Below are 13,186 nucleotides of genomic sequence, written 5' to 3'. Positions count from 1 at the left end.
CTTATACACGTTTTAAATATTTGTCCCTTTCAAGGACATTTTCTTTCTTTTCAAAGCAGTGTCTGCAAAGCTTCCTCTACATCAAATCCAAAGGTTTCCAAGATGGAAGCTGCACCTCTTGGGGCTATACAATGGAATATGATAATTTAAAGAACGAGAACTAGTGTTCGTATCTTGATTTTAGAACAAAAATCCATGTTTCTCTAATTGGAGGAACGGAGATGGTGATGTGACTACATATTTCAGTAGCAAAATAGGCAGGGTAAAGAAAAGAGGGGTGGGTACTGAAATAAAGACCACACACTTGTGAATTTTAATTTCATTTCCAGGCTAACCTACTTTTTATTTAATGCAAATTACAGTACCAGTTAACTATTTCCAAACCAAGTCACATAGAACAAAATGTATTTACAAGGGAATGGGGAAAGGGAAAAAAAAAAAAACATTGAGCATACTTTTCACAAAAAAGTTTATATTTAAAATGAAAAATAAATCAGTCACAGAGGCATTCAAGTAGTAATAATGTTATACAGATTTTGCTTTTCCTTTATATCAAGACAGATTTGCACAAGTGTTTGCAATAGTTTGTATACAACCCACAGTCCTTTATATATATATATATATATATATAATAAATTTTGTTTAGATTTTAAGATGGAAGTGGTCACGCTAATTGGTATGTGTACAGGCCCAAGTGATCCATCGGCAACACATTTATAAATGCAAATTTTACAGGCAAGCACATTTTCATACATCTATCTGTATCTGCCTGTAGACAGATATAGTAAGAAAAAAAAACTTAAAAATGAACACAAGGAAGTCTACTTTGTCAAGCTAACCCCTTATGTACTGGTTGTCATTTTGCTTTTATTGCAGAGGTGCAAAACGGAGCAACAAACTTGAATAAAACATCATAACCCTTGTGAAAATAATCCAAACCCCAGGGATTACTTTCAAAGCCTCTCAAACGTAGACCTTAATCTGGGACTCTACTCTGCTTCTAGTTGTCTTTTTTTTTCAGTGGCTCAGGTTTCTACCAGAAAAGACAGATTTTATTGTAAAGCATGCTTACTTTATTTTTCTATATAGGGGAGAAAGTGTTCGGCTCTGTGATTAGATGATCACTAACATGAACAACAGAAATCAGATATAATTTTGGTTTAAAACAAAGGAAAAAAAACCCCCAAACTCCTGGGGATCTGGCATTGGCCAAGCTTCCTTTGGAAGATTCCAAAGTTAAATCCCTTAAAAAGGAAAGGGAAAAAGAAATGAAATGCCAGTGTCTTTATATCCACAGGGATAGAGAATACAACAGTCCTCTCAGAAACCTTTGCATTGGTGCAGACAAGATGACTGGTTAGGCAGGCTTTGTTAAAACATAAACCAAAAATATGTGTCTAAAAATTAAGAGGACTTAAGAAACAGACACAACATGTCACTGGAAAGAAGGTGCAGTCTTCTGCCTTGTTGGAATGAACACACGATGTTTCAAAAATAGCAACCTTTGGTTTGGTAAAGTTTGTTTTTTCTTCTACTCAAGACATCTTATATAGAATACTTGGAGGCAAAACAAATTTTAATTTTTTTCTTTCAAAAAAGGCCTTCATGATGGGCACACAGTAAGAATTAAATTTTTTAAGAAGGAAATGAAAATGACATTCCACTGAACAAGGGGAGAGGTGGCAGGAGGGAGGGGATGGGCTGAGTTCCCTCGTTAATACGACAGTCCTCTCTCGGCACGGTGGCACTCAGTGCAGTAACTGCTCGTAGTTGCACTAGAGCATTTTAGACCTCTGATGGAGCAGAACCTGATACTATTAAGCAACTTGGATTTATAAAAACCAACTCTCTCTTTTTCATTTGGGAAGGAAGTAGATAAGGGGGAGAGAGCATGGAAAGCTCCTGGAATTTGCTGTCTAAGACCCATGGAAGGAATTTGGGGAAGAGATGAGCAAACTCGAATCTATTCGGTCTCTTCCAGCTCTAGGGCTCCCTGGCATGACACAAAGTCCCTGGGTGGACCAATTATGAATTGAAACCGGTCACTGCTACTGACTGAGGAGGAAACAGCTGCTCAGAACCAAAACAGAGGCAGGGCTTGAACACAGTGAGATCATGAACACGGTTTCCTCTTTCCACTCCTGAGCATGGTATCACTGAAATTAACTGTGGAAGGGGCAAAGACACTGTTAGGAGTGAGTTATTATTTCAAAGGGAAAAGGATAGGACAGGGAGACATGGATAGAAAAACCAATTAAAATTTGAGAAATGAAAAACAAAAACAAACACATGGAAGCGAAGGCACTCCAAACTATATAGATACACTATACATTGCTAGAGTTATTGTTACAATAATACAGGCCGGCACCTACTGTACAGAGTTAAAACTATATGGCTTTAAAAAGCTCGTCTACATTTTGTCTGATTATTAAACAGAATCACTGCCCTGAACAGTAACTTTTTGCTCATTAATTAACAGTTCCTGGGTCCACATATTTACATACAAAACAATAAAACTTAAATTTAAAAACATTGAAAGAAAATATAATGTACAAGCTTGAATTTGGTGAGGAGCTTTTTATTATTATTATTATTATTTACAAAAAGATATTCAGAGACCTGGATCTCACTTGTATAAAAGAGTTCTGTGATACCACCATGATCCTTGAGAAAGAAAAATCATGCACCTCAGCCCTCACACACACACATACAGAAATGAGAGAAAAGCACCTGACTTTTCTCTTTTTCTCTTACCCCATTCATGGGGGCAAAGGGGGGTGTTTGCTAAAACAAGCACAGATTTTTATGGACTCTAGCAAATACACTAAGTCCAGAGTAGTGTCTGTGTCCAAATGTTTGGCTGGGCAGTTTGGTGTGAAAGCAGGTCCTTTTCTCTGCCATAGACCTGCCGTTCAGCTTCTTTATAAATCCTTTCCGAAAATGGTCTACCAAAGCATTCCCTTTAGGAATTACCCGGCCAAATACTTTGATTCAGACTTCTTTCAAAGCTTAATTAGCTCTCAGAAGCACATTATGAAATGTAGAAGTCAATTTGTTCGATTTGGTTTGACTGAGTGTGTTTCCTTTCTCACGAACTCTGATATAACCAGAGGTTGGAGAAACCCCTTTTGTGGCCAAAGAGCTTAGCTAAACAGTGAGTGAAAACTAAGATGGCTCACAGTTGCCCTTCTGGGTACTGGTTCACTTCAGCAGGCAGTAGGACTCTCTTGGAGAGTCGCACACACTTGGTAAAGAAGCAGGACAGGGTACTGGGACCTGCGTTGAGGGCTGCCAAGAGACTCCACTTCCGAATCACCTGGAGGGCAAGACCCCTAACACGACCTAAGGTGGCAATGAGGAAGGTGAAGGGAGGTTACACATGATCGAGGGCTCAGCTCTATCGCCCTACAGTTATCAACTAACCTTGGAAGGTGTGTAGGGAAAGACTGGGTAGAAGGGAAAGGTGGCCATCACTCAAGTGATCTTTAAATGTAAAGTACAACTGATTGTGCCTTAAAGATTCATAGGTCAAGTAATGGCCCATAAGCACCAAGGTGACTAAGGTTCATTTTAGAGTATATAAGGCCCACAAAGATGTCAACCTTAAAAGTATAAAACAAACTAGTTGTGAAAATCTATTTCCTCACTGCAAACATAATCCTTCAATCTTCTTTGCTTTCCAAGGAATATTGCTTTTTCTTCAAAAACAGGAACTGAGTCTTACACTATTCACTGATACACAAAGAAAACAGAAACAGAAACTCTTAGCTGGGTGTGGGGGGAAACATTCTTCTCATGCTTCAACCAGTTGATTTTGATACTGTGGACAAAAACAAAAATAAAAGGCAGTATTGAATCTATGTATATATAACATATATACATACACACATTTATATAATCAGCTTTCCTATAAAGTCAGCAGGTACACGTGACTGTTTATACCGTTTTGATGTGTAGTTCTTAATATTCCTACCATCTAAAACCACAATGATCTATCTGACATACATCAATAAATAAAATTTTAAAAGCATGAGGTTAAAAAAAAAAGCTGAAATTAAATACAGATTCTAGATTTGGATTTAAAATTAGAACTATGTGCAGAATGTGGCAATTTCTGCAAGCTCAATTTGTAATTAAAAATATGAAAAATAAACCAGTAGACTGTTACAGTTCACATTATTTAACTATAATGTCCTCTCAAGTGTATCTTTCCAAGGGAAGCAACTTTAGAAACAAATGTGGACAAATTCATTCACAGTGGTGAGATCTGCTCTTGACCTGTCCCTTCCTCCAGGTTCATCAGCTTTTGACCTCTGCAGCCAGAGTGACTGGCTCAACATCCTTTTCAGTCTTCTGGTCACTAGTTTCAAACTGTACTAAGACTTGCAGAGAACCTTTGGTCAAGCAAACAAAGATCCACCCTCAGAGCACGTGTGCTCCTCCTTTGATAGCCTCCAATTTAAGTTTCTTCACCACTAACACTGATTAAGAGCAAAAGAAAACCTTATCAAGTCAATTAAGAATCTTCAAACTTTATTGACCTCCCTGGGTTACATACAAATGATACACATTTTCTTTTTTGTCTGCCACACCTGCCACCAACATGCCAAAGGCAAGTCTTCAAATACCCGAGGATATGGATTAATTTTACAAGTGACATTGAAGTCCCCACTGAGTTACACCTGCTAAGCTCCCAACCAATTTCAAGCTGTGCACTATACCAAAGTCTTACACTTGACTTTAAAAGAAAACAAAGTTCAAAAAAACTTCAGCACAGAACAAAGTTGTCTTCTTTTGCGGAAGGGGCATGAGGCAGGAGTCCTGTTTTTAAAGTATACAACAGCAGACTTTTGATAAAAAAAGATTGTCGTGGGAGAGAGATTGTGTGTTCTAGTGCTCCGCTTTCCCCTCCCCACAACCCCTCCCACCCCCTGGATCTCCCTCAAAGTGAGAATACAATGAAATTGGTTTGTATTTATAGATATTTTACAAGGTTAAATAAGAACAACAATAATAATAAAAAAATTGAACACTAAAATGAGCAGGTTTTTTTCTCTTTAATTTTCTTTCCAAACGTGACCAGTGTTGCTGAGTGACACTCAAGTAACTGGTGGTTTTTCCCGTGCAGCTGCTGGCTGCTTGGGGCTGTTCAGGTGGAGTTGGAAGCTGATGCAGAAGCAGCGTTGTTGGTCTGTCCACGGTCTCCGGCATTAGCATCTGCAAATTGAAAGTCCCAAGAGAGAGCATGAGCAATGCTTTAACACCCCAAAGAGAAAAGTACACTGCCTCAACTGCGAACTGAGCTGTGTGGTCTTCCAAGCTGTATCTGAAAAGGTTGTTTAAATATGGCCAATACTATGAAATCTGAATTTCTTTCTGCTTAGAGCTGAGTCCATGACTTGGCCTGGTGTTTGGTGCAGGAAAGACAAGTGTCTTTGAGTTAGTTGGGGTCCGAGTAGCAGTACATGCATGAATACTCAGTTGGGAGTCTGGCTCACTTGAAAATAAATAAGTGAACAGTGCACAGCTGGGAACACTTGCTAAACATTCTGAAGCAGGTTACAGTTCGCCATCTGCTTAAGTGGGTAAAACGGGTGGAGGCACTGACCATAACATGGGTCAGCACTGAGAGGTAGAAGCACCATGTGTAAATCAACCTCAGCTGCTTACTTTCTAAGTATAGTCCTTCTTCACTATTTGTAGAAATGGAAGATAATGAGCAAAAAAGGAACAGCCACTGCAGGACTGATTCACTTCTTCAATTCAAAGAAGCATCTTGCAGTCAAATATCTTGGCACAGAGCTTACTTCACCTCATCTTTTGGAAATATGTCTAACTTTATATTTAACTTTAACTCCCCTACACCCCTTTTAAGGTCCATCATTATTTCGCAGCACCTATTAACATTTAAGTGGGCATTTAGTTGCATCTGGACCAGCACTGCTCTCAGGCAGACAACAGACTGCCATTTCAGTTGCCCGTCCAGCCGTGTCCTTGCGGCATTGTGCATGTGACTGCTAATACATACTACTGGGCATATTTTCTCCCAACACTTGACACTGAGCCCTGAGCAAGAAGAGAAGTGGCTTGACTGGGATGGATAACTTCTAAGAGCCATTTTCCTAGAAGTCATACCGCCCTTGACCATCAAAGCTGGTGACACCAAAAAAACAAGTTCCGAAGTTCTGTCTCCCTAGAGACTGAAATGCTCCTATATCCTTTGAAGAGTAAACAACTGTCATGGCTGAATGTAACATCTGTCTTTGGGTCTTTTTTGTTTCAATTTTTAATTACAGCAAGAAACAGAAGACCCCGAGGACACAAAGGAACGCTTTACTTAAGGATTAGCTGTTCAGTTTATCATTCCAATGGCCACTCTATAAAAACTACACATCTTTTCTAAATTCCTGATTTTCCTGCCCTCAAAATAATCTGCCCTTATATACATTTAACTCAGCCTTTGGGGAAGAAATGTCAAATCTCTCAATTTGACTGGTTATGTTTAATTCATTTAATTTCCTTCAAAAAACTTATAGCTGCTTCTAGTCCTGTTTTCATGAAAATAAGTGCAAACGTTACAGGATCAGGGTCCATGCATGGAGTCATATTAAATCATTATATGGCACATGGGACAGGTGGCAAGGTATATAACACAGAACCTTTCTTCGAAGGCAGGTACATGCCTTTTCCAATAATCACTACATAACTATGTCTAATACTTCAGTCATGACTCCTGGTCTTTCTTAGATATGCCCTTCCTAGTGCGAACTTTACTCTTCAATGATCACCCAAATTCTGTCATCAATGAGAACATCAATTTCTGTCCAGGTCACATGTTCCTGTAAGGATTTCTCAAGAAAAACAATCATTTTTGTAATTCAGGCACAGGCTGCTTTAACCTACTGAGCCACCCAGGCGCTCCCGCAGGCTGCCTTAAAAACAAGTCTAGCAAATGCCTGAAAGGCTGCAGAGCTATTTCAGAATGGTAATGATCCTCACAAATCCAAACTTACTGTAGCATTTCCCATGAGTTGGAGGACACTGAGAACCTATGCGTGATCATCATCAAACAGCACTTCTCTCTCTTTTTAGTATGTGAAGAGGAAAGGTAAAACTTTCATGTTCTGGTCTTCCAGACTTAAGAGATTTCCCAATCATGAGGAATTCACCAGCTTGACCATGACAGGCATGAGCTACACTGGAGGACACCCACTAAGGTTCATTTACGTAGCCATCCAGTTCATTATGTTAATTTACTCTCTAGCAAAACCCTCTTGTGTGTATGAATTTGAAGAAACAAATTCAACTTCTAAATAATAAAATTTGAAAAGACATGTAGTCTCCTCAGGTTTGTAATTTAATGATTTCATTATTTTTTTCTCTGAATTATCTCCATATCCTCTATTAAGTAAAATCTTAACAGCTAAATATTTTGATTATAAATATCCTTGAAAGCTAAAGTCACGGCACTGTATTCATTCATCAAACAAAAACAAGTAACCTTTGCCTGCTGCAACAAATTACATTTAAAATCAAATTATATACATCCTTTGTGAGAAAAAGAACAGAAAGATGTTTTTCAGAGGCAAAGTACAGGGAGGAGAAATACAACAAAGAAAATGGAAAGTTCTACAACCTCAAGAGTAGCTACCGGGGCGCCTGGGTGGCTCAGTGGGTTAAGCCTCTGCCTTCAGCTCGGGTCATGATCTCAGGGTCCTGGGATCGAGCCCTGCATCAGGCTCTCTGCTCGGTGGGGAGCCTGCTTCCCTCTCTCTCTCTGCCTGCCTCTCTGCCTACCTGTGATCTCTGTCAAATAAATAAATAAAATCTTAAAAAAAAAAAAAAAAAGAGTAGCTCCCACAGAACACCAGGCTTACTAACTGAATAAAACTACATTTTTTTAAGTTCTTCTTGGTACATACTTACTTTGCTCCTACTGCCAATTCTGTAAGCTTATTTTACATAGTTGAGTTAATATGGCCTTTTTACAATAAAAATGCTCATTAATTAAAAACTGTCACTGGATTTGGATGTTTAGTAATTTCTTTAACATTTCTTCTCAAATATTTAAACAGAAACTCCTTAAAAGGGCACCTGGGTGGCTCAGTGAGTTAAGCCTCTGCCTTCGGCTCAGGTTGTGAACCCAGGATTCTGGGATCGAGTCCCACATCAGGCTCTCTGCTTTGGCTGGGAGCCTGCTTCAGCTGGGAGCCTGCTTCCTCCTCTCTCTAGGCCTACTTGTGCTCTCTGTCTGTCAAATAAAAAAAAAGAAACTCCTTAAAAGCACCACAATTCATTTTGCTCCTGTCTCCAACATTCCCTTTTCACATTCATACTGGTAAAAGTGAGGCTTCCTGGCGTTATGGTTTTAAGGACAGCTAACTACTTTTGATTATAAAGCATCCAATTCAACTATGAATAACCAAAGACCATACAGTCTCGTTTTTAGTCCTGAGATGCTATCCTGAAATTCACAGTGATACATCTTCAATCTCGTCCAGCTCCACAAACACTGAGAATGAGACCCAGCTGTACCACTTAATAGCTATGTACCACTTAACAGCTTTGTGACAATAGAACAAATTATTTAACCTCTTTATTCCTCAATTTCCTCATTTGTAAAATGGAGATACCACCACCTGTCTATGAAATAAGGCCTAGGAAGGTCTCAGCACAGTACCTGGGTATAGAAATTGTTCAGTAAGTGGAAAGGCAAAAGAGACATCTAACAATACATAAACTGTACAGTTTAGTGTGACTATAATAATCATCATCACCACCATAATGTCAGTGGCAGCAACTGTTATCATTTGAATGCTTACCAATGTACCAGACATCATACTATGTACATTGCAGGTACACACCCAAGAAATAGGTACAATTAATGCCCCCATTTTGCAAATGGGAGAAATAAGCACAGAAGTATTAGAGGAAGAGAATGATGGCCTTTATGGGTACTACAAGGGACAGCAGAAAAGATTTCCTAGCAAAGGAAGAAAAGAACCTAAGGGGACTTTCATTCAGACCTAACTCCTACATAATCCACTATGATTTCTAGAAGCCTATTTCTATTATCTAAAAGGGTTACTACATTAGAACAGATCTGGGAATTTATAATAAGAATTAAAAGTACAGTTATTTTATTTCCTAATTCTTAGTCTGTATAGGGTATGCAAAGATAAAAGTGTTTTGGAAACAAATACAGAGGTGATTATTTCAGGCTTCCTAGAAACCAATGTCCCTTACCATCTTTCTGATGCTACTTCAGAACCAAGCAACCAAGCAACCAAAGAAGGACTTGAGGAATAGAGAGAATGATCAGCTTTGAGGGACAGAGGTATTAAGATCATTCTTACACACTTGGTAGCCCCCTTCCAAGATGGCCCCAATGAGTCATGTCTTCTGGGTGTTTATGCCCTAATGTAGTCCCTTCCCCCCAAAATAGGGCTGACCTATATAACCAATAGGATATTTGCAGAGACAATGGTGTATGACTTTCAGAGTTAGGACATAAAAGATACTGTGGCTTCTACCTTGCCCTCTTTCTTGGATCAGTTGGTCTATGGAAAACCAGCTGCAACAATGTGAGACACTTAAGTGGCCTTATGAAGAGTTGGTACAAAATGGTAAGGGACTGACGCCTCTCGCAGCCGGGACTGATTTGCTAAGCACATAAATGAGTCATCCTGGAAGTACATCTTCTAGCCCCAGGTAAGCATTCCAATGTCTGCAGCCCTAGCTGACATTTGACTACAACCTCATAAAAGACCCTGACCCAGAACTATCCAGCTAGGCTGCTTCTGAATTCCTGGCCCACGTAAACTATGTGAGATAATAAATGTTTATTCATTCTTGTTTTAGGCTGCTAAATTTTGGGGTATCTTGAACATACATACAGGTCAAATAAGTTAAATGCCAGGTAGAATTTCTGCCCACAAGCCCATGAGAGCATCCCTGACCTAGTCCCTCTACAAGATATGTATGTCCGCTCCTAATAAAATATACAAAAGACAAAGAAAATTGCATCAGATGATCACTTGTTTTTCCCTAATTCTAAGAAGAGTCTATGGTTCTATGGCTTTTGTGCTGGATATGGCAAAGGGAATTTGTACATGTATTTAATGAAACCAATTTTATTCTGTGTGACTTCAGATATAAAAATGACAAGTGGGGCAACCCCATAGCGAAGCTAAGGGTGATGCCCCCTAAGATATCAGGTTCCCAATAGAATCCATGAGGCTGTAACTTTTATCCTAGATAAAATTTTTATGTGTAAAATTCCATATATGATACACATATATTTTTCTAGGATTGGACCCATAGTTGCTCCCCCACCTCCCCTCCTATATTCTCAGAGATCTCTAAGAGTTGCTAGATAAGTGAGTCATGGATTTATTGAGCTGCTGTCTCAATAGTGAGGAAAATGCCCCGCCTAGTTGCTCAGGTCATAAACCAAAAGTTGTCACCATGATTCTTTCCTTTCCCTACTCCCTACATCTAATGCATCAGCAACTCCTGTCCATTCTCCCTCCAAACGTGTTTAATCAAATGTGCCAAAGGGGAGGGAAGGAAAGTGAATGGAAGACCCCACATTTATAAACTGTTGCCAAAGTGTTTAAATAAAAAGAGAGCAGCAAATAAGAAAACAGGTTGGGAGGAAAGCATAGTGAGTAACATAGGCGGCTGGGATTCCAAATGTTCTGCCACCATGAATCAGTGTTCTGCAACTATGGATCTATCTAAAAGATAAAGCCTTTTAAGTGATACAAGTTTTCACTGTTTGGCCTGAAATGTTCTATCTGTACTCTCTTATAGGGTGGCTGCTAACTATACATGGTTACTTAATTTAACTGAAATTAAGTAAAAATAAAAACTTCGTTCCCTATTTATCATAAATACATTTCAAGTTCTCAAAAGCTACAAAATCCTTAATATTTTTTATCATTGGCAGATTAGCAAAAGCACATATTTCAAATATCAAATTCTTTTCATATTTTATATGTACTTTATAAGTATGTTTGGTTAACTTTAAGTACACTTTTATTTCCTTATTTCCTTTATGCTCTCTGAGCCCATTTCACGTGTTTCTATTTACTACTATCTCATTCTATAATAGTTACAAATGTCTCATGACAGGTTAACTTTTCTAAAAGATAAAATTTATACTCAGAAAGTTCCTATTCAAGCCGTTCCAAGTGGAAATATCTTTATTAAAAAAACTATGTTTCAGGGGCACCTGGGTGGCTCAGTGGGTTAAGCCTCTGCCTTCAGCTCAGGTCATGATCTCAGGGTTCTGGGATCGAGCCCCACATCGGGCTCTCTGCTCAGCGGGGAGCCTGCTTCCCCCTCTTTCTCTGCCTACCTCTGATCTCTCTCTCTCTGTCAAATAAATAAAATTAAAAAAAAAAAAAACAACAACTATGTTTCAGGTGTTAGTGTTACTAACTGACACAGGAACAAAAAAGACCATTTTTCACAGAGAATCAAATGTACACTCTAAACTTACATTTAAATTGAAATCATAATCTACATTAGTGAAATAAAAATATAAAGTATAAAGGGAAGGACTCAATTTTCGTTTTTCTCTTTATAATGTCTACTATGACTCTGACAATTTGGGGTGTATAATAACGAGGGGGGTAACCCCTCCTCAGCAAAGTATTATTACCTCTCTTTCTTCATTTTTCTGAGGAAAAGGTGTGACACAAGACACCAGAGTGGCTTCACTCATTTCAAAAACATGACTGCAATTCAGATGCCAGTGAGCCAACCAAAAAACTAACAAAGTTGGAGGGCCTGTCAATAAGACCTTATATCTTATCTGCCAGCAGCAGAGAGATCTTAGACACTCTGGGCTCAGGGGTAGAGCACATTTTAATTAGGAGGGTTGGTTGTTCAGGGTAGGTAACTGAAGGCCGTGAGAACACAGGAAACATTTTCGCCTTTTAGGTTAAAAGATCTAATTTGGAACAAAGAATGAGAAAAGGAATATGAATATCAATAGGTGACTTCAGGCAAGGAACTGAGGAACATTTGAAGAACATCTAGAAGAATGTTTCATACAACATTTCTCAACTTAAGATGATGTTACATTACTTTTGGAGGGGGAGAAATTAAGGTAAAAATTTTGACTCAATAGGAGAAAACATGTTTTGAATAAAAAGAAACAATTTCCTCGAAGTGATACTTAACGACGCTCTGAGGAAAATAATGACTAAGCAGGCTTGACTGGTTTTCTGTGTAACTTTACACAGAAAACCAAAAGAAGCCAAAAGGAGGAAAGGGGTATAGCACTGTACCTAAAAAAGACACCCACATTCTTTGGCTACCAAGTTGGTAATACCTAAAAACATATGTGCACACATGCATGCGGCACCTTCCCCACCCCACTCTGGGCTGCCTAATGTTAAGGTAATGGGAGAAATGGAAAAATACGTGCACTGCAAGCGGGCAGTATAATCTGGGATAAGCTTTTTGGTAGGCATTTTGATATATATCAAAATCTTAAAAAATTTATTATCTTTTGACTTGGCAATTATACTTCTAAGCACTGAGATATAATACAAATGTCTAAGAATAAGAAATCAAGTCAAATAAATTATGATACAGGCTTAGGATACACAGTTATATACCCCCATCCCTTGAATAGAAGGGCCCATTAAAAAAAAAAAAAAAGAAGGCATCTCTCTCTTTGCCCATTCATACACAGACTAAAATATAAAATGACGTTACCTTTCATTATCTTTGGAATTGAGAATACGGAAGACTTTTATTTTCTAAAATAACTATATATTATTTTTTAACAGAAAAAAATCCCCATATTTTTAAAAGCTACGTATTTTTAGAAATTCCATATATATTTGGGTTAAGATAAAGAGACAACAGAAATGAAAGGGTTGGGAAAAGGAACACTTGAGGGCAATACCCTGATGATGATAAAACCAGACAAGATATGGATATAGCTTTCCCAAAGCACACTGTACATTGGCAAAGAGGCAAAGGATAATAGTACTTGGGGAGGGGATGAAAGGATGGTAACTATGATTTTAGAAAGTATTTGATCCATGGGCTTAATTTGTCTAACATTTCAACTCTCAAAATTAGGAGAAACAAACAAACAATGGGATAAATTATTCTGGGTTTAGTTCTGCCCAACTAGAAATAACTGGCTGGTGATGTAGATGAC

The 13,186-nt window shown here is 38.4% G+C and overlaps 1 protein-coding gene across 2 annotated transcripts in view; it reads right to left on the bottom strand.

The window, feature by feature from the left end:
- Positions 1-311: 311 nt before the first annotated feature.
- Positions 312-13,186, bottom strand: part of LOC111149921 (glycogen synthase kinase 3 beta) — a 229,491-nt gene continuing 216,616 nt past the window's right edge. For both annotated transcript variants that reach the window (XM_022507206.1, XM_022507209.1), the window contains one exon: positions 312-5,217. In XM_022507206.1, the coding sequence (XP_022362914.1) occupies positions 5,150-5,217 (68 nt within the window). In that variant the 3' untranslated portion in view covers positions 312-5,149. The remainder of the gene's footprint in view (positions 5,218-13,186) is intronic.

Source organism: Enhydra lutris, unplaced genomic scaffold (genome assembly GCF_002288905.1).
Source record: "Enhydra lutris kenyoni isolate GAN:26980312 unplaced genomic scaffold, ASM228890v2 scaffoldscaffold2, whole genome shotgun sequence".
Lineage (NCBI taxonomy): Eukaryota > Metazoa > Chordata > Mammalia > Carnivora > Mustelidae > Enhydra > Enhydra lutris.
This window is presented reverse-complemented; position numbering and strand designations above follow the sequence as displayed.